This window comes from Acinonyx jubatus, chromosome C1 (assembly GCF_027475565.1).
Source record: "Acinonyx jubatus isolate Ajub_Pintada_27869175 chromosome C1, VMU_Ajub_asm_v1.0, whole genome shotgun sequence".
Taxonomy (NCBI): Eukaryota; Metazoa; Chordata; class Mammalia; order Carnivora; family Felidae; genus Acinonyx; species Acinonyx jubatus.
The window spans coordinates 42,743,507-42,763,807 of record NC_069381.1 but is presented as its reverse complement, the minus strand read 5'-3'; the positions used below and the strand labels follow the sequence as shown (position 1 = coordinate 42,763,807).

General features: G+C 53.9%; 1 protein-coding gene across 2 annotated transcripts in view; it reads left to right on the top strand.

Moving 5' to 3' along the window:
- Window positions 1–20,301, top strand: part of GLIS1 (GLIS family zinc finger 1) — a 227,239-nt gene that overhangs the window by 132,064 nt on the left and 74,874 nt on the right. For both annotated transcript variants that reach the window (XM_027059134.2, XM_027059133.2), the window contains exons 3-4: window positions 5,853–6,030; window positions 12,532–13,414. In XM_027059134.2, coding sequence (XP_026914935.1) covers window positions 5,853–6,030; window positions 12,532–13,414 — 1,061 coding nt within the window. The remainder of the gene's footprint in view (window positions 1–5,852; window positions 6,031–12,531; window positions 13,415–20,301) is intronic.

Sequence of the window (20,301 nt, the reverse complement as noted above, 5' to 3'; positions counted from 1 at the left end):
AGGGACCTTTTCTAGGGTGCTGCACCCACCGTGCCTCTAAATACATTAACTCATTTACTCCTCACTGCCTTTTTCTGGAGCTGGGATTCTTATCCCTGTTTTACATATGAAGAAACTGGGGCTCAGAAGGGTGAGGTAGGTCATCTAGGGTCACATAACCAGAAAATTCAGGGTAGGGCCAGGGCTTCAATCTGGGTGGATGTGTCACAAAAACAAGTGACAGTGACAGTCCTTCCAGCCACCCACCTTCCCAGGGTTTCCAGGCACCTCCTGCGGGTCCAGCCGTGTGCTAGGAATGAGGGGAATATCTCCAAGGGGGCCTTGGTGTCTAAAGAACCTGCTTACTGTGTGACCAAGATAAGCCTGTCCTTCATCTAGGTTCATGTTTTCTGTATGTGAAGTAAGTTGGACAAAATCATGTCTCAGGAGGCATTGACATGTAGCAGCTCTGGGGCTCCACAACTCTTGTCCCAAAGGTTTTTATAGACTTGTGGGGGAGACAGGGTTCTAACTGCGCTTAAAAGCATCGGTGTGGCAGTACAGAGTGGTGTAATCTTGATTTTGTGGTGACATGGTGGAGATTTAGAAATAAAATATTTCAAGTACTTGGCATGCGCTGGGTGTGCATAAAGTACACCTTGAATGGTAGCTGTTCACAGAGACTGCTGTGAGCTGAGGTAGGGGAGCTCGGAGGGCAGGGAATATCCTGGAAGAAGATGCACTACTCCCAAGCTCTGAGGGCCCAGAGGAGTTTGGGAGGTGTCAGGCTGTCCTCACTGGGTGGGTAAGGATGTGTGTAGCATAGCAGCAAAGCACTATGGGAGTGCAAGGTAACGCCCAAGTGGAGGGATGAGCCCAGGCTGTGAGGGCCCCCCATCCAGGCCAAAGGGACTTCATTTATTGAATGCCTGCAAGGGGCCAGCCCTGCATTCAGTATTTTCCAGGGGTTTTCACATCAACTCCACCTTCTAAAAATCTCCCCGTATTCCAGATGCAAGAAGGTGCGATGGTTTCATATTTTGAATCTCTGTCTTTCTAACTGCAAAAACCCTACCTCTAAATGCTGCATGAGCTCAGGGGTTGGCAGATTACAGCCCCAGAATCAATGAGCTGTTTTTCTAGATAAAATTTTATTGAAACAAAGCCCCATTCATTCATTTACATATTGTCTGCGGCTGCTTTTCACTGTTGAGTAGTTGTGGCAGACTGTGACCTGCAAAACCTACAATATTTGCTGCTTTGCCCTTTTTTAGAAAACATTTGTTAGAGTAAAAATGTTTGCTAGACTAGATAGCTGAGTCAGAAGATTCAGTGTATGTCTGAGCCCTACACTTGCTGTGTGAGCTTAGGCAAATTGCTTGCCCCCTCTGAGCCTGCCCAGCCAACTCTTGACGGTTGTGGTGAAGGTCATAGGTGATGGCTGCAAAATGTTTTCTATACTGTGAAGTGTGGCACCCTGTCGCCAGCCTGGCACCTGGTGGACACTAAAACTCTGCTTGTTGGTGAACGAGGAGCAGTCATTGTGCAGGCCTTCCTAGACCCAGCTGCTGGCTGCTCCTGGGACCGCAAGGAGGTGGCATCTGGGCCTGAGATGCTGAATGCATCATTGTTCTTCTTGTGCAGACTTGGCAGGTTTGAGCATAAATTAAAATTCTTGTGGGGAGTCACCTTATATGTGGTACCACTTTATAGCCAAGTCATTACGGTAATTTGCAAAACTCTCTGGTGTGTAACTGGAGTCATTTGCTTTAGATTTGCTGGCTGTGACCTCATTCAGGCTGCCCGGTCCTGCATTTGGTGACCCTTGAGCCTTGGAGACTTGTCCTGAGTCTGGCCTCAGGGTTAGCCAGACCTGACATTCTGGGGCTAGAACACAGGGGCTTTGCCTTCCTCATGGATAAATAGGAGAAGAAAATGATTATCGTTATCATCCTCATTTCTTTTCAAGTGCTGTGAGCTAGGCACCATGCCAAAGGCATTGTGTCCATAATCTCGTGTGATTGTCCTCACAACCTTGTGAGTAGCTGTTAGCACCATTTTACAGATGAGAAAATAGAGACTTAAAGAGGAAACTAAACCAAACCCTTACCTAGTCCCGGGGGTGCCATCCAGGCTGTGCTGTGGATTTGCTGTCTGACCAAGGCAGGTCCTTTCCTTCCCTGAGCCTCAATTTCTTCATCTGTTCATTAAATGAGTGGGCAGTCGGTTCCAGCCCTAACATTCTAGAACTTCTCACTAACTTATAAAAGCGAACATAGGACTTCCTCACCCTCCAAGTCTCCAGTGAAGCTTCATTTACATGGAAACCAGGTCCAGGATCTGCTCTTGGCTCCAGTGGCACAGAGAGAGACATGGCTGCGGGCACAGCCCTTCCCAAGGCACCTCCCTCCCCCAGCCTGCCTCAGGGCAGCAGGGCCAATGTGCCCTTCTCATTCCCCTGCTTGTGCAGGAAAAGACTCTGCCCTTGCTCCCTGGGGATGAAGAGTGAGCAGGGGTGGTTCTTGGGATGCCTTTGGGGATGGAGAAGCAAGATACCAGTAGGCGGGAGGGCAGTGGGAGGCCCCCTGGCTGACTGGGACCTGTGGTGGGCAGTGGTAACAGCATCTCTGGGACACACATTATAGTCTATGGTTTAATTTCCAGCCTTTGAGAAAGCAGGTGGCCCAGGGAAGGGTCTGGCATGGGCTTTGGGAGACCTGGGTTTGGGCCCCGACTGTGCCAGCAGTGCCACGAGACCTGGGACAGTCGCTTGCCAGCTCTGATGCTCCCCTCCCTCTGCGAGTTAGGGAGGCTGATGCATTTATCCAGAGTGTTGTGAGGGTCACAAAAGACAAGGGCTTGGATGGGCTTGGAGCCCTAAACAGTGCCAAACTGTGACCTGAGGGGCTCCTTCTTTCCTCCCTCCAAGAGCTGGCTTGTTTGTTTATTGTAGGAAGACATCTTACATATCCAGTGGAGAAGAAGCCAACGGGCCTTAATTATTTGTCGGGTAATAACTTTTTTCCCATGGAGGTGATGGGTTTGCATCTCAGCTCTGCCCTTTACTCCCTGTGTGACTTTGGGTAAACCACTAGACCTCTCTGAGCCTTCATGTGCTTGTCTGTAGATGGAGTGGTCCTATCCTGTGACAAAGACTGAAGTTCAGGAGCCATTGGAATGGTTGTACTTTGACTTCCCACAAGACCCCCCCCCCCAACATGATCTTCATTGGAGTCAAAGATGGGGATGCCTGTTTGGGGGTCCCCAGTTGTTCATCGGTTGGCTGAGAAGCAGCAGGACCGAACTCAAGCTTTGAAGTCTGAGAGATCTGGGTTTGAATTGTGACCCCCACCTCTTATTCCCGAGCCTGGTCAGAGGCACTTAATCTCTCCAAACCTCAGTTTTTCTCATCTGAAAAATGGCTCGAATGAGCCCGCCACACAGGGATGGACACTTGAAGGGAACCATGTGCCTCATGCCTAGGAGGGGCTTGATAAGCGCTGGGCTCCCCGGCGCCTTTCTGGGGGCCCACCTTCCATCGCTCCACACATCCTCCTTAAGTGAAGGGAGGGTAAGCAACCCAGAGGCCCCCAGTGGGTCTGGTGGGTTTTTGGAGGAAGCTCAGAACCACCTCCCCAACCCAAAGACTGGGAGAAAGACCCTGGCAAAACAGCCCCGTGTGATGATTAAGCTTTCTTTGCTCCAAATGCTATTAATGGTCATAAAATTATCCACAGTTTTCTGAAGCCCAGGCCCAGGGTCTGCCTCAATGGGACAATAAAATCGCATGCAGAAACGATTTGGAAAAGGGAGAGACCGCCAAGCAGAGCTGGGGCTAAACGAGCGGCAGCCTGCTCTCATTAACTCAGGCCATTCACATTTGTTACCAGGGATTTCTTTTTAATTAAAAAACAACCAAGTTATTAAAAAATAGGCTTGTGAGCGGCTGGCCCAGCAGCAGCCGGAGCCAGCAGGAGTGAGTGTTCCTCGCAGCAGGAATGAGCCCAGGGAAGGTGACAGGCGCTTCTGAGCAAATCTTCATGCGTGCCCTCTCCAGCAGGCTCGCCTGTGCTTGGGAATGCAGAGGCTCAGCTGAGCCCCTCCTCGGCCCTGGGAGCATTGCTTCCGGGCTGCAAACTGCAATGTGCTCGGCAGGTGGATGCCTGGAACCTGTCAGAGCTGTGGGCACTCGGCAAGTTAGCACGGAGGCTGCAGCCCCCTTTCGGGTTGGGCGAGGATTAGGGTTGGGTGAGGTGGATCCTTGAGGATGGGGTTGCATTTTTGTCTAAGAGGCTACTTTTTGTCAAGTAGCGATTCAGAATTGGGGTTTGGGTGCGACAGACCTGAGCCAGAGATCCAGCCCAGACTCTTACTAGCTGTGTGATCTCGGGCAAGTGACATAAGCTCCCTGAGCCTCTGCTTCCGCTGTGCCTCTCCTCCTCCTCAGTCTCGGCGGCTAAAATCAGGACCTGGGGGCAGCTCCCTGCTCATCTTAACAGCTTGTCTTGCTCAGAGTTGACCGTACTGGACAGATACCTGGGCCTGTTAATAATGCTTTATCATAGGGGTGCCTGGGTGGCTCAGCCGGTTAAGCGTCCGACTTTGGCTCAGGTCACGATCTCACGGCTCGTGAGTTCGAGCCCCACATCGAGCTCTGTGCCGACAGCTCGGAGCCTGGAGCCTGCTTCAGATTCAGTGTCTCCCTCCCTCTGTCCCACCCCTGCCAGTATTCTGTCTCTTTCTCTCAAAAATAAATAAAACATTAAATAAAAAAGAATAATGCTTTATCACATCTGTAGGACACTTCATGCTTTTCAGAGTGCTGTTTGACAATGAGAACAATTTCCATTCCTGGAGCTCACCCACTAGGTGCCAGCACTGTGCTGGGGGCTTTGCACCTCAGCTCTCAAAACCTCACAGCCATCTCTGGAGAGCTGGCACGCCTGTCTTCATTTTACACCAGGGAGCGGAGGGTCAGCCTCGGGGAGGGATGTGTCCAAGGCACAGACTTGGTTAGGGGCAGTCGGGGCTCACCCCGAGGTCCATCAGGCCCCAAAGGCCGTGTCTTGTCCTCCTTAGGGTTATGGCTGCCAGGTGACAGGACAGAAAGACTGAGAAGATAGCTTCCAGATTAACCCTCCTCATGCTGTAGAAGAGAACGCTGAGGCCCAGAGAGAGGAAGTAGCTTCTAACAACTGTGCCTAACAGTTTTGTTACACTGTGTACAGTTTTTTTTTTTTTCAGGGTTTTCATATCTTCTCCCTCAATTAGTCTTCATAAAAACCCAGTAGCTGGGCAAGGCGGGGCATGTGACAGTGAGGCTGTCAAAGAACCGTGGAGAATCGTGACGTGGTGCAGTTTGGGGAATAACGTAGATTGAGTTTTGGTGAGAACAAGAACAGATGCTGTTGAGCGAGCACCTGCTCCGGGACGTACGGACATCAGAGCTGCTCACCCAGCCTGCCCGGCAGCGCAGCCCCAGCATGCATCCGTGCACCTTGTCACATGAGCGCTCGGTGACCAACGTGAGGGTCATAGATGGTTACGTTCCAGGAGGCAGGAGCTCGTCTGCCTGGTTTGCCACTGTTTCCTGCACCTGGCAGGGTGTTGGTACATCGTCAGGGCTCAGCGCTTGTGTCAGGGTCCTTCAACTACGGGAGCTCTGCATCCGCATCTAAGTATTGGGGATTTTATTCCCGATCCTGCTGCTGATTATGGAAATTAAATAAGGGATCCCCAGTGCTTTGAATGCAGCAGGGGTTCAGTTAGTGTGCTCTGTCCCACGCTGTGCCCCAGAGACTGCCCTCTCCCTGCACCCTTCTGCATGCTGTCTCCACTCACGTTGTCTCCTCTTCCTGTCTTTCTTTGCACAGTGAACGGGAGCTACGGCCACTGCACCCCAGGCTCGGAGAAGAGCCTGCTGGACCTGGACCTTGCGGAGGGCCCCGGCCCCACCTGCCGCCAGGGCCTTTTCCTCCCCGCGGGCACCCCACCACCCCGGGGCCACCCCCCAGCCTGCGAGAGGCTCCTGCACTTCCCCCACCCTAGCAGGTAGGTGCTCTATCCTCACCCATCAGCTGCCTTCTGTGGACACTTCCTGAAGGTCAAGGACTTCACCTGGTCTGCCCTGTTGTGGGATACGCAGGGGAACTGTCGCACGGGAGGGCCGGGGACCAGCCACAGCCCGGTAGCACAGTGGTGGCTGCCTGGTCTAGGCCTTGAACCTCTTGCGTTGCGTTGCCTCATGAGAGACGGAGATGGTTTTCTTGGGGTGTCTTTCCCCATTGCGGAAGCCGAGGTGGCTTTTCACAGAGAATCAGTAATTTCAGAAGAGGACGATGCATGGTGGGATGGGGATGGAAAACCCAGCTCAGGGTTTGTGTGCATTGTGCTGTCAAACCCTGGACTACTCCTGGAGGGAGGGGCTCCTCCGCCTGGGGCCATCTCCTGCCCCGGGAGGCCATACCTCGCAGAGCCCTCCTGCCAGGTGACCTTCATTCAGTGCTTGCACATCTCCAGTGACGTCCACTTGTGGGCAGATGTTCTATCAGATTGCGTATTAGGCTGGAATCTGCCTCCTGGGGTCCCAGCGGTGCCTCTGTGCCCTCTGGTTTGTGACCTCTGACAGGCAGAGGTCAGCCGCCAGCAGGCTGCTGTTCCCATAGCTCAGCCCCAGGGCCTGCACCTCACCGCCTGGGCATGCTGGCCGAGGCCTGCTTCACAGATAAGAGATTCTAAAACCTGGCCCAGTTGCCCGTTCGCAATTCATTCTTTTATCATTTATTAAGTATGTGCTGTGTGCCAGGCACTGTAGGATGCTGGAGATGCCTTGGCAAAAGAAGCAGAGGGGCGCCTGGGTGGCTCAGTCGGTTAAGCGGCCGACTTCGGCTCAGGTCATGATCTCGCGGTCCGTGAGTTCGAGCCCCGCTCTGTGCTGACTGCTCAGAGCCTGGAGCCTGGAGCCTGTTTCGGATTCTGTGTCTCCCTCTCTCTCTGACCCTCCCCCGTTCATGCTCTGTCTCTCTCTGTCTCAAAAATAAATAAACGTTAAAAAAAAAAAAATTAAAAAAAAAAAAAGCAGAGAGCTCCTCAGTGGCGTTGACGGTCCAGTAAGAGCTTCAGGTGAGAGATATTACTAAATAGCAGGATGCTTATTCTTCCACACGGAGCCTTTTTTTTTTTTTTTAGCACATAGAATCCCTGTGGCCTTCATTGGTATTAGTGACACTTCTGATTTCTAGGAGTGTGTTAGTCTGCTTGGGCTGCCCTAGCAAAACACCACAGCCTGGGTTGTTAAAACAACAGAAGTGTATTTCTCACAGTGGTGGAGGCTGGAAGTCTGAGGTCATGGTGTCCCCTCAGGCTTCTCTCCTTGGCTTGCAGACGGCCACCTTCCTCACATGGCCTTTCCTTTGTTTGCACGCCCTTCATCTTCTAAGGATACCAATCATTGGATTGGATTAGGGCCTCACTCTTATAACCTCATTTAACCTCATTTACCCCCCCAAAGGCCCTGGCTTCACAGACCATCCCACTGGGAGTTAGGATTTCAGCATGGGATTTTTGGAGGGACGTGATTGAGTACGTAACAAGGAGCAAGCATCTTTTTGACTTCGAGCCGCGTGTTGGTCGGTGACAGACCAGTGCATTTATCTGCTTGATTATTCACTGACGCTCCCCCAGCAGCATCTGGCTTCTCCAGGGAAGTTCTTCCTATCTCAGGGTAGAAGCCATGCTAACTTAGGGAAAGCTAAAGCAGGTGGGATTTTTCTTTTATTTATTTTGATACAGATGATCCAAAATATTTGTCGTTTTGAGTGTCATTTTGACGATTTAGAGCCTGTACCTAGAACCCCACATACGCATTGATCTGAGGGGCTGCCATTTCTTCTGCTGATGTGACAGCATCATACCCCCTCATTTTCCTGAAGCAACAGAGGGCTCTAGCCCCTGTCCCACATCCAGTTGGATCCTCTCCCTTCTCCCTCCCATTGGACTGCCTTATGTTAGGGACCCCTCCCCTCCCTTCGTACTGCCCTCTTCCTGTTCTCTGGCTCCTTGACCCACTGCCTGGGTTCTGGGAGGCCTTCTTGCCTCCAGCCCAGCTTGTTTGCTTTCTTTCTTTCTTTCTTTCTTTCTTTCTTTTTTTTTTGCTTTCTTAATTTTTTAATGTTTTTATTTTATTTTTGAAAGAGACAGAATGTGAGTGGGGGAGGGGCAGAGAGAGAGGGAGACACAGAATCCAAAGCAGGCTCCAGGCTCTTAGCTATCAGCACGGAGCCTGATTTGGGGCTTGAAGTCACGAGCCACGAGATCATGACCTGAGCCGAAGTTGGATGCTTAACCGATTGAGCCACCCAGGCACCCCGGGCCCAGCTTTCTAATACTAATAAAAATGGCTCCCGCTTTCTGAGTGCCTGAAATGTGCTTGTGCACATCTCTCATTTAATCCTCGCTGCTAATGGGTGACAATCCTGGAGTACTTGCTATGTGCCACACACTAGGCCAAGCACTCTTCATGTTATTAGCTCACTCAATTCTCGTCTGCCAGAGGGTGGGGAAATTGAGGTTAGAGAGGCCACAAAACCAGCCTGAGGTCACCCAGCAAGTGGTGAGAGTATTAAGTAATGTCAGCGATACCTTGATTTTGTCATTTCTGTGCTAAAAATGACTACCCACCACTGCTGTGGTCAAGAGAATGTATTCGTACATGCAGTTTGAGGTCTAGCCCCATCACTGGCTTTCTGGGTAACCCCAGGCAGGATGCTACTCTTTCTGGGCCTTGTTGCCTTACCTGTAAGGTGAGGATAGGAATACAGAGTGCACAGGCCGCCAGTAGTATGGGAAGGCGCCCTGTGATCTGGCCGCTGCCTGCCCATCACATTGGCCTCCTGGCTTTGGGACCCGTGGGCTGCACACTTTCCCACCTTCATGCCTCAGCCTTCAGAACTCCCCCTTGATCGCTTATGTTTGCCAGAACTCTGTCTGCCTCTTAGCAGAGTTTAAGTGTTCCCATGAGAGCTGGTCCTCGGTCTCCCCTGTGAGAAGGGAAGCTTCTCGAGGGCAGGGACCTGGTTTATGAAACATCTTGTGTCCTCAGCATCACAGAGCACAGAGGGAAAAGCCTGCAGAGCGACCTCACTGGCCCCTAGCCCAGGCTGTAGCCCCTGAACCAAAGGGTGCATGGACCCCATGAGATCCAAAGACACCCTCCTTTCCGCTTGAACCTCTGCCCAAGAAACACTAGTTTTCCCAATTTCAGCAGCTCCCTTCCAGGGACCAGGATGACAGACAGAGTTGGAGTTCTTGATACTCACAACATTGAAGCTGCCAGGAAATGTAATGGTCATCAAATTACATCATTTTATATAAGAGGAAGCTGGGGCCCCTGGCAGTACATTGTTGTGGGAAAATCCCAGGCTTCTGATTCAGACAATCTAGGTTCAGATTCCTGCTTTAACACTAACTGCCTCTGAGGGCTTGGGCAAGTTGCTTCAGTTTTCCGAAGTATAAAACAGATGGTGGTCTCTCCCCCGAAGAATTCAGTTATGCATTCGACAGATACCACGCATCGGTTCTGCTGGGGTCGGGTTGCGTGGGACAGCCTTCAGGAAGGTTCCTGGCATGCAGGGCTGCTCAGCAGTTGTTTGCTCTGTCCAGGGACCCCTGCTCACAGTTTCCGGAGATGTGATGGGAGTTGTCTGGGGAACCCAGGGCTCAGAGGCAGAGCAGGGCAGGAATCGCTGCCGGCCTTCCAGGGACTGAGGGACCCACGAGGACAAGCAGGGGGCTGTCTCAGCTAGCATTTGGAGCCAGGAGACACCACACCCTGAGCTGTCCCCTCCCCACCCGATGCTCATAGGTGCTATAACTGTTCTCTTGATTGCTTCTCCTGTTCTCTTCTGCTGATTATTTAGCCTGATGCTAAGCTGGGTTTTTTTTTTAATGTTTATGTATTTGTTTTGAGAGAGAGAGCGAGCAGGGAGAGAGGCAGAGAGAGAGGGGGAGAGAGAGAATCCCACGCAGGCTCTGTGCTGTCAGCATAGAGACCAATGTGGGGCCCAGTCCCACGAACCACGAGATCATGACCTGAGCTGAAATCAAGAGTTGGACGCTTGGGGCGCCTGGGTGGCTCAGTCAGTTAAGCATCTGACTTCAGCTCAGGTCATGATCTCACGGTTCGTGAGTTCGAGCCCCGTATCAGGCTCCATGCAGAGAGCTCAGAGCCTAGAGCCTGCTTCGGATTCTGTATCTCCCTCTCTCTCTGCCCTCCCTTGCTTGTGCTCTGTCTCTCTCTCTCTCTGTCTCTCTCTCAAAAATAAATAAACATTAAAAGAAAAGAAAGAGTTGGATACGTAACCGACTGAGCCACCCAGGCACCCCCGATGCTGTCTTTAAAAAGATTATTCCAAACAGATGCTTACCTGGGGCCCACCCCTGCCACGCCCAGGATGACAACCATATGGAAAACAGCTATGCTTTAATTTTTTTAAGCTTCACAAAGTCACAACTTTCATATCAGCTCTTTAAGCTCCTCAGAGCTTCCTGCTGGCAGTGGTGGCCCAGCGTCCCCAGGCTTGGGGAAGGGGGGGATGTGCATCTGCTGTCCACCTTGGAGTGCAGGATCCTTCTGATTCCATCTGGTGGCCAAGCTCTGGGCAGGGAAGGGAGGTCTTTTCTGGGTGAGGCAGATAATTATTGGTCAAATGTAGCTGAGAAACAGAAGGGCCTTCCCGCAAGCCTGTATCCGGGGAGTGCTTCGGGTCTACACTGAAGAAATGCACACCTCCAGAGAAGGGGAGCCCGGCTCCTGGCCCAGGCCCCATCACTGGCTTGCTGCTCGTGACTGTGGGCAAGCCCTGTGCCTTCTTGGCTCCTTTCTTGTCTGTGGAGTCATGAGGTTGGAGCCCATGCTCTCTGAGGGCCTCTGGGCTCTGCCTCCCTGTCTCCCCTGCCCCTTCGTTCCTTCTCCTCCTCCTGAGTAGTGCTGGGGCTGCTGCAGCTGCAGGGAGCCAGAGACAGAGGGGCTGGGGCTGCCGGGCAGCTTGGAGTACAGGGACAGGTGATGACCCCACAGCCCGTCTGCAAAGAGTTCCAGAACACTGGCGGTGATATGGCAGTCATGAAGGCACCATTCACCCTGCTGTCCCCCTTTCCAGAGGACTGTCACGGCACCTGCCGTCCCACTGGGTCCTGGTAGCCACCCTCTGAGGTAGTGAGGGTTAGTCCTCACTTCACAGGTGAGGAAACTGAGGCTCAGGCCCAAGGACATATGGCGTGTCCTAGTCAGGACAGTGGGCCCATCGGCAGGCTTCCTGTTCTGCCCAGCCAGCCAAGGGGCTTCTCTGACCCTTCATCTACGTCCCCTTGCTGGTGGCTGGAGGCCCTGGTGCCTCTACCTGCACTTGTCCTGCGTTTGGGAAAGGCCCTCTCTACGAACGCGTGCGCCACATGCCTAAGGAAGACAGCACCACGTGCGGCCCTGCGCGTCACACCGTAGTCACGCTCGGGAGAAGAACGTGCGATGAGGAAAGGGGCCCAGAGTGCCTTGCCCAGCTTTGTGCAGCTGGGAGTGGCCGAGCCTGGTCTCAGACCCCGGTCTCCCACCTCCCGCGAGCTGCCCTCCCAGCCTGCCCGCCCATAGCCTCACCCCAGAATTGAGTTTCATGTGGTCACAGTGTCTGGGCTTGAAACCTGGGACCACCCCACCTGGCTTTTTCTCAGTCATTCCTAGGATGCCCCCTGTCGTCGTGACTTGTGTTTCAGACCCCCAACTTACTGATATTCGCTGTGGAAAAGACAGACTGCTTGGGGCAAAATGTCACATAATTAACATTTCTAGAAATTAACGAAGGTTACAAAAATTAAGAAAGATCTAAGGGACAAATAGGAAGAATTTAAAACATACTGGACCTGGGTTTCCTGGGTGGCTCAGTCGGTTAAGCATCTGACTTCGGCTCAGGTCATGATCTTGTGGTCCTTGGGTTTGAGTGCCACGTCGTGCTCTGTGTTGACAGCTTAGAGCCTGGAGCCTGCTTTGGATTCTGTGTCTCCCTCTCTCTCTGCCCCTCCCCCACTCATGCTCTATCAAAAATAAACATAAAAAAATTTTTTTTTGATTAAAAATAAAACATACTGGACCTGGATGCCCCTCAAAATGACCGCCTCAGCTTCCTTCCTCCAGAACTCACTAGAAGGTCACAGGGAGAAGGTCAGGGGAGACCCGAGGGAAGCCTCAGCAATAGGACGGGATGGCATCTGGGGCTGGAGAGGTAAAAGGATGAAACGGTGGTCTTTCCTGGCATCCTTTTCAGACCTCCTCCCTTTCTGGAACCTCTCTCCAGCCCCTCCCCTTTTTCTCTCCCCCATATTCTTTCCTGCTGACCACATCCAGCCTCTGCTTTCTCTCTCCCTCTGCCTCCAGCCCTCAACCTTAACTCCTGCTCTGGGCTTCTCCATCTTTTGGTCCCAGGTTCCCTGCTGTCTCCTGCCCGGGTCTCCCCACTGTGAAGTGCCCACCCTCTCACAGCTTCTCTGGTCACTGTCTTTCAGGTCGCCCAGACCCCAGGCCACGTATGTGAATGGTGGCCTTCCGGCCACACAGCACATCAAGCAGGAGTCCCTGCCTGACTACCGGGCCATGACGGAAGCTCGCACACCCCTGTCTGCTCACTGCCGGGCCCCGCCAGCCACTGGCCTGCACTCAGATCTGGACCTGCCGGGCCGAGGCCTCGCCAACCCCGCACCTTCCTGCTACCTTCTGGGCAGTGAACCCAGCTCTGGCCTGGGCCCCCAGCCCGAGGCCCACCTCCCCGAGGGTGGCCTGAAGCGCTGCTGCCTCCTGGGCCTGCCCTCCACCTCTTCGGCCTCCCCCTCCCCCTGCGCTTCCTCTGATGTCACCTCCATCATCCGCTCTTCCCAGACGGCTCTGGTCACCTGCGTGAATGGACTCCGGAGCCCCCCTCTGCCGGGAGACCCGGGGGGGGCCCCCAAGCGAGCCCGGCCTGGCCCTGCAACCACAGAGAGCCACGAGGGCGGCTTGCAACTTGAAGCCTGCCGGAAAGCGGGCTTCCTGAAGCAGGAGCCTGCGGATGAGTTCTCAGATCTCTTTGGGCCTCCCCAGCAAGGCCTGCCGCCCCCCTACCCTGTGTCTCAGTTGCCGCCCGGCTCGGGCCTCGGAGGCCTGGGGCTGGGCCTGGTGGGCAGGGGGGTGGCCGGACGGCAGGCGTGCCGCTGGGTGGACTGCTGTGCAGCCTACGAGCAGCAGGAGGAGCTGGTACGGCACATCGAGAAGAGCCACATTGACCAGCGCAAGGGCGAGGACTTCACCTGCTTCTGGGCGGGCTGCGTGCGCCGCTACAAGCCCTTCAATGCCCGCTATAAGCTGCTCATCCACATGAGGGTGCACTCGGGTGAGAAGCCCAACAAATGCATGGTGAGTTCCCACGGCCACCAGGCCGTGCCCCTGCCTGGCCAAACAGAGCAGCCCCCACCTCCGTGCTAGGAGTGGCCAACCGGGGGCTCCTTCCCTGGGGGCTGGCTGAGATCCCCTGCGGTCGAGGAGGGGAAGGATCAGTGCTGTGGATGTGGTCATTGGTCAAGATAATCAGTGCCCCTGTCACTGGGAATCTTTGGTTCCTCTGCTCACCGGGTGCCCTTCCCCCACCCCAGGGCACATGACCTGGTCAAACACACTTGTTCAGGTGGTGACAACACACACTCTGAGGTCAGAGCAGGCCTGGCCACCTTCTGTATTACACACAGATGCTCAGTGTCTCACCCACCACTGGTCGGGCAGCCTTCCCAGGGAGGCTCTCCGGGCCTTGGAGCAGCCCACAGGCTTGGCTTCCTCCAAGGAGCACTGTGTCCTCACAGGCATCTGGCTTGAGAGCTTGGGTCCCTGGAGCAGGTTTGGAGGTAAGGGGAGGAGTAACAGATAAGGCCCTGGATGGCACCTGCAGTGCCATGGCTGGGGTTGAGCCTGAGGTTTCCAGGGAACCCCCCCCGCCCACACACACACACACACTAACAGTGGGCACCGAGGCCTCCAGCCCTTCTCACTGGTCATTTCTGTATTATGCTCTCACGGTGGTGGAAATCCCTATCAGTCTTAGCCCCTGATACCCTCCGCCGAGCTGCTGTGCCTAACCCCAAGGCCCAGCTACCCCACGGGGAGAGGCTCCGGCCTGGGAGTGGAGAGGCTGGAGGAGCCACCCAGTCTTCTAAGGCCCAGCTCCATCTTCCAGCCACTGGGGTGTTGGTGAGGCAGGAGAGAAAGCAACGTGTCTGGTCTGCAAGGCCAGCGTCATAGCCGACGTCAGGTTCCCCCACACGTGCATGCTGTCACTGATGCTGGGCCCCTCTTCATGAAGCCCTCAGTCTGGGATGGAGTGCCCCTCTGTCCCTGCTCAAGGCCCAGGGTAGTATTTACAGGGGCCGGGGGAGGCAGGAAGCTTTGGCAACCAGCAGTATAAACTCCACCTTCCTGGGACCCGGTGGTCACCCTTGGGGCCCCATCTGCTTGTGGAGCTGTGGCCTGGGCATCCAGCTAGACCAGCTTATTCAGCTCAAGGGGGCCGGTTCTTGAAGAGGAGGAGGAGAGGCAGTGAACAGCCTCTGCAAAAGGACAGCCTCAGATTAGGAGGGAGCCTGCGGTTGGCGTATTAGTGTTGTGGGGAGAGGCTGAACTGGGCAGGCTGAGGATTTGACTTCATCGTGTGCCTTGGGGCTAAAGCCATGCTGGGAAGGGCTGGGGGCCGGGCCAGTCCTGGGCATGCCCCTGTTCCTCTGGGGTGTTGTAACACAAGTCTTGCTGAAAGGCATGCCCCCCCCCAGCCCCCCCGCCGCCCATCTCTGGAAGGAGATGACCAGCAGACTACTGGAAGGCAGAGGGTACCGTCTCTGAGACCCTGGAGCTGACAGCTGTTGAACGGCGGTCCCTGATGTCTTCTTTCCTGTGGGGGATCCTCCTGTCTGTGGGGGCCGGGGTGGAGGCCCAAACCCTGGCGCGGTGCGGTCCGGGGCCTCCGCCCACCAGGGCCTCTTGTGTGGAATTACGGCATCCAGTAGTGCCCGTGCTGGACGGCAGGGACCTTGAGATAATCTAGCCTTCCCTGCCCATTTGCTGGGAAACAGAGGCCTAGTAATTGGGTCAGAGAGGCCCAGCTTACTCAGTGCGGTCTGGGGATCTTTCTCTATGGTTCTTTTTCCTGGGCCTTCCAGGATCTCATTTGGTTCAACGGACTCCACAGAACACTGGCTTACACCTGGCTCGTGCCTGTCTCCGGCGACCCAGACGTAGACTTTCCAATGTCTTTGCCTGCAGGCAGTTGTGGTCAGCAAGAGGTGGGAGATGGGTGTGGACAGGTTCTGGATGGAGTTTGCATAGACCCAAGGACAGGAGGCCCACAAGGGCTTCGTGGAGGAGGTGACGTTCAAGCTGACATTTAAATCTTTACAAAAATCCTGTAAAACCAAGGTTTTACAGATGAAGAAACAAGCGCTCAGTGGTGTCCAGCCGGCCTTCTCCCTGCTACTATGAGAACACTTTATCTTGCCTCCTGAGGGGTTTAGGATTTTGATGATAACACCAACAAGCAGCCTCTGAGTGTTGACTGTGTGCAGAAGCCATTCTAAGTGATAACTCCATGCAATCCCGGGAGCAGTTCTACAGGGTGGAGACTATTCACTCCCATTTTACAGATGAGGAAGCTGAGGTTCAGAAGGATTGCTGAATTTGCCCCACGTCACACAGCTAGTTAGGAGCACACAGTAACAACAACAATAATAACGGAGACTGCTAATCATCGTGGTAATAATAGTGACAACAGTAAAAATAACTTGCCTGAGGTTGCACAGCTAGTAACCGTTAGCGTGAAATCTGAACCCGCATCTTTCTAAATTGTGATGCTTTTGTTTGTGTAGATTGTCCCGTTACACTCGTCATTCTCTGGGGTCCTCGGGCCAGCCTTGCTGGGTGCCATCATCTGGAGTGGTGGGAGAGACCTCCTCTGAACATCTCCCTGCCTGCCGTGGGAGCGCTCCCCCTTCCTGTGATGCTGGTGCAGTAGGTGACCCAGGGGAAGGGGCAGGCCCCAGCCCGCACCCAAATAAGTGCAGTCTCCCTTCCCTGTAAAATTATTAATTTCTCATGACAGGCCTCTGCTACCATGTGCTGTAATAGACAAAGGAATTTTGGGCCCAGATCCTCTGGAGAACAGGAAATAGATGAGACACTTTGATTGAAGAGTAAATGGCCCACTAAAATAGCAGTTAATCCTTTTATTATCTTTCCAGCAGCCGTTTCCACAGTTCTTTCATGAGGTAAGCCTTCCCCGCCCCATCCAACTGTACCACTCCGGTCCCTGCCAGCTGGTTTACATTTAGCCCGCAGAGCCTCCGCTCACGCACCAGGCAGGCCCGGAGGCGCGGCGAGGAGCCGGCTGCCCTCTGCCCAGGTTCTCAGGTCCGCCCCGGGATCGGGCCTCGGCTGGCGGGGGCCCCCGGGGTAGGCCGCGCCATCCATCCCCCCGCCCCCCAGCTCTGCCCTCTCCCCGGCCCATCCACGCCATCCAGAGGAAGCTCCCTAATCTCTTTGCAATATCCTGTTATGTTTCTTATGTTGTCCGAGTTGTCTTAGCCTTATTAAATTTGGGGTTTCATCTGCATTAGGATAGCGAGGATACGTCCAACCCAAATACTGCCGCGACGCCTCGAAGACGTTAACTTTGAAAAGATTAATTTCTTGCTTTCTTAGGTTGGCTCTCCCAGACAGTTGGAATCCTGATTGTCTGAGACTGCAGAAATTAGCGGGCTGTGCAGTTTGCTTTCCTCCCCATCAAGAAAAAGAGAGGCAGAGTGAAAAAGGAAAACCTTTCATAACCTTGGGTTTCATAAAATAACAATAATAATGACAGCAATTCCTGCCTTTGTGAAGAGCTTTAACCGAAGCCGTGAGTGCAGTGTGGACGGTATGTGTAGGCAGGTCTGGAGTTACACAAACCCAGTTCCCTCCTGGGCCAGCCACGTAGCAGCTGTGTGACATCAGGCAGGTGACTTAGCCTCTCTGAACCATAGTACATTTGGTGGTAAAATGGAATGATAATCGTACCTCCCTTTTAGGATTTTTGTCATGAGGGTTTAAAGAGATGACACAGGGAAGTGCTTCGTTAGTTCTCTCATCCCCCGTCACGCTCCGTCACGTCGACCATCTCAGGAGATTAACACTGTAGCCCTGAGAGTTACAACAGGATCATTTGTGGATATCTTACAGATGAAAAAACCCAAAAGAGCCAGTCAGTAGTGGAGCTTGGACTTGAGGTCAGCCAGTTCCAGCAGCCTTCACTGTGGGTGAGGTGGACAGGGCTGTCACCCATGCCGGTGGCCTGGTCAGGTGTCTGCCAGCAATGTGGAGGACCTGCTCTGTGCCAGACGGTGTCTGCTCCGGGTGACTGGAGCTAGAAGGGGAAACTGGGGTGGGGACATAGGGAGGAGGCTCTGGTCCCTGCCTTCCCAGGCCCGGTGTGCGGCTAGAGGCTGGGCTCACGTCCTGCCTGGGTTCCTCTGGTAGCTGCACCTGCTCTGGCCGCTGGTCTCCATCACTTACGCCCCTCTCCACCACTGGACCTGGCACCAGGGAAATACAGCCCACTGAAAGCCGAGCATTATTGGTTGGCCATAACCAGCCAAGGAATCAGACACGAGCCACCTGGCTGGGCCTTTTGGGAGGGCCTTGCCCACCTCCTAGAAGGGCCAGCCTGGGCCAAAGCTTCTCTCCTTTCCCATAATCCTGGGGCTTCCGGCTCTCCCTTTTGGCTTTGCCTCAGTCCCCCAACCCCTGAGAAACAAAACGCAGGGTGCTGGGAGAGGTGAGGGAGGCGGAAGGAGGTGCTCTTGGCTGAGACGCCGAGATTCTAATACCCGGGCCCAGGGCTAGCCATGTCCTAGTCCATCTTCAGAAAACCACTGGTCAAAACGCTGAGGCCCAGAGAGGCCAGATCAGGTTCCAGGGTCACACAGTCGGCCAAGTGGCCGGGCACAGCTACACATCAGATTTGCCCACCTGCCCAGCCAGGCTGTGTGTTGGGAGTCAGAGAGAATCTTGACTGGCGGTGAGATCATATCTCATTGGAAGTCCTCAGGGAGAAGAGAACTAATACATTCTGAGGTATGCTAGGTACAGCCACGCATCACCATGCCCATTCTTTCAGGAGAAATTGACGTTCACGGAGGAAATGGCTTGCTCTTTGTCACCCGGCTCAGCTGCCTGGGCCACTCCACAGGCCACATGGCCCCCCACCCACCTGCCTTTGCTCAGCCTCTTCCACACAGAGGCGAGTCGGTGCTTCTTAAACCACAATGAGTGGGTCCCTGGGCATGTGCTCCCCCCGTGCCCCACGTCCTGAGAAGGCCCCGTGGGTTGGGCATGTTTCTGGGCCAGCGGACACCCCTGACTCACGTCAACATCTCCAACTCATTCTCGAGAATTTTCCTAGAGCCCAAAATGCATGCGCAGGTGGGTCTTCCATCCATCTTCATCGTTACAGAGAAGAGACAGGGAAGACAGATCCTGAGAGGACAGCGAGGGGCCCAGGATCCCACAGCAAATGGGGCAGCTTCAGTGGACAGGGAGTTTCCTGAAGGGGCTAGTAACCAAAAGTTGGGGAAAGTTAGACCGTGGGGAAAGTGACCACAGATGAGGGAAGAGTCCTTCCCAGAAACACTTGCCTCACCCAAAAGATGGGTGCCCCCGTGTGCTCAGCCTCATGCTGAGCTGGGGTTCCTGAGACAATGAAGGAGGGAGGGGAGCCAGACGCTGAGGATTTGAGGCCTGGCTGCATAACCTTGTCTAAGTCAGTCAAGGCGGCTGGAACATTATTGGGAATTTTTCAGCTTATATAATATAGGGCTTCCACACAGGCATTCCTTAGAGTGGAGGAATAATTCCTGGGGACTGGATCATTATCCCCATTTTACAGATAGGGAAAGGGTAGTCGGGTTCATGCCCAAGTTTAGGTCTCAAGTGCATCATAGGGTGAGATTTGAACCCAGGTCTCAGCCTGACTCCAGAGACCGTATGCTAGCTGTGACCTCAAGCCGCTTCCCAGGCAGAGGACCATCAGTCTGCCTATAAATATGAAGAAAATATCCAGATTTGAAACTCATTTCAGCAAGCTGTCAAGGAGCACGCACCTCCTGTATGCCAGGCCCACAGGGGTCACAGAAGGGAATCAAAGCCAGCTTTGGTCTGGAGGAGGCTTTGTTAAGCAGAGAAAACCAATAGACGCTTGCATTTTTGCATTTAACTGTTTTCCCACACGAATCCCCGCCCCCCCGGCCCCCCCCCGCCCCCACCACCTTGAGAGCCTGTCGCAGGCCCCCTGCCCTGCTGATATGATGACTCCTTTGTTCTATCTTGGACAAGAGGGCCCTTGTGGGATGAGGGGGGAGACATTTCACCTTCTTTAAAATAAATAAATAAGTCACCCGAAGACAAGCTTACTTTCTGGTGAGCTAAAAAGCTACAAAGTGGAGCATGGTTTAAAACCCCTGCCCTTGAAAATGCTGCTGTAAATGAGCACGGAGAGGTCAAGCAGGCCCAACCAGCTTAGGTGACAAGTCCACCCACTTTGGAAATGGGGTCTGAGTGTCACTTTGTTCTCAGGTGGGAAGGGTCTGGGGTAGAAAGACCTTTCTAGGCAAAGAAAGCTTTTAAGTTGGCATGCAGATGTGCCCTTTTCAATGACCGCGACTGGGGTACCTCCTGGGATCATAGATAGCAGTTCTCGTGTCTACTTATTATCAGGTGGGAAACCCGAAGCCCAGAGAAGGTGCAGAGTGGCCCATTGTCACCCAGCAAGTTAATGGTAGCCGTGGGATGCCTGCTTTATTTCTCCCTGCCCTGAGGTTTCCTCTGCAACCGAACTCCTAGAGAGTCTTTGCACACTCCAGCTCCTTTCACTCCTCTGGGCCTTGGCTTTTGCTGGTCTCTCTGTCTAGAATACCTTCCCCAGCCCAGCAAACTCCTAACCATCCTTCAGACCCAGTCCAATGTCCCCTCCTCCGCTTCCCCCCTTTCCATGCCTCCTGCTCTCCCCACACATGTTGCCCCACGTAGAGCAACATTTCCTGGTATGGCCAAGTATCTTGGGGACCGTGTGCCCTCTGATGTCTGGCTCAGCCTTGAGGCAGAGGAGCTAAGCCTGCCCTCTGGTGCAGAGGCTCTGACCAGCTCTGTGCATGAAGCAGCCTGGACACTGTCCTCCAGAGCAGTTTCCAGTGAAGTCACAAGATGGGCAGGGCCCTAAAGATGGGCACGTCCAC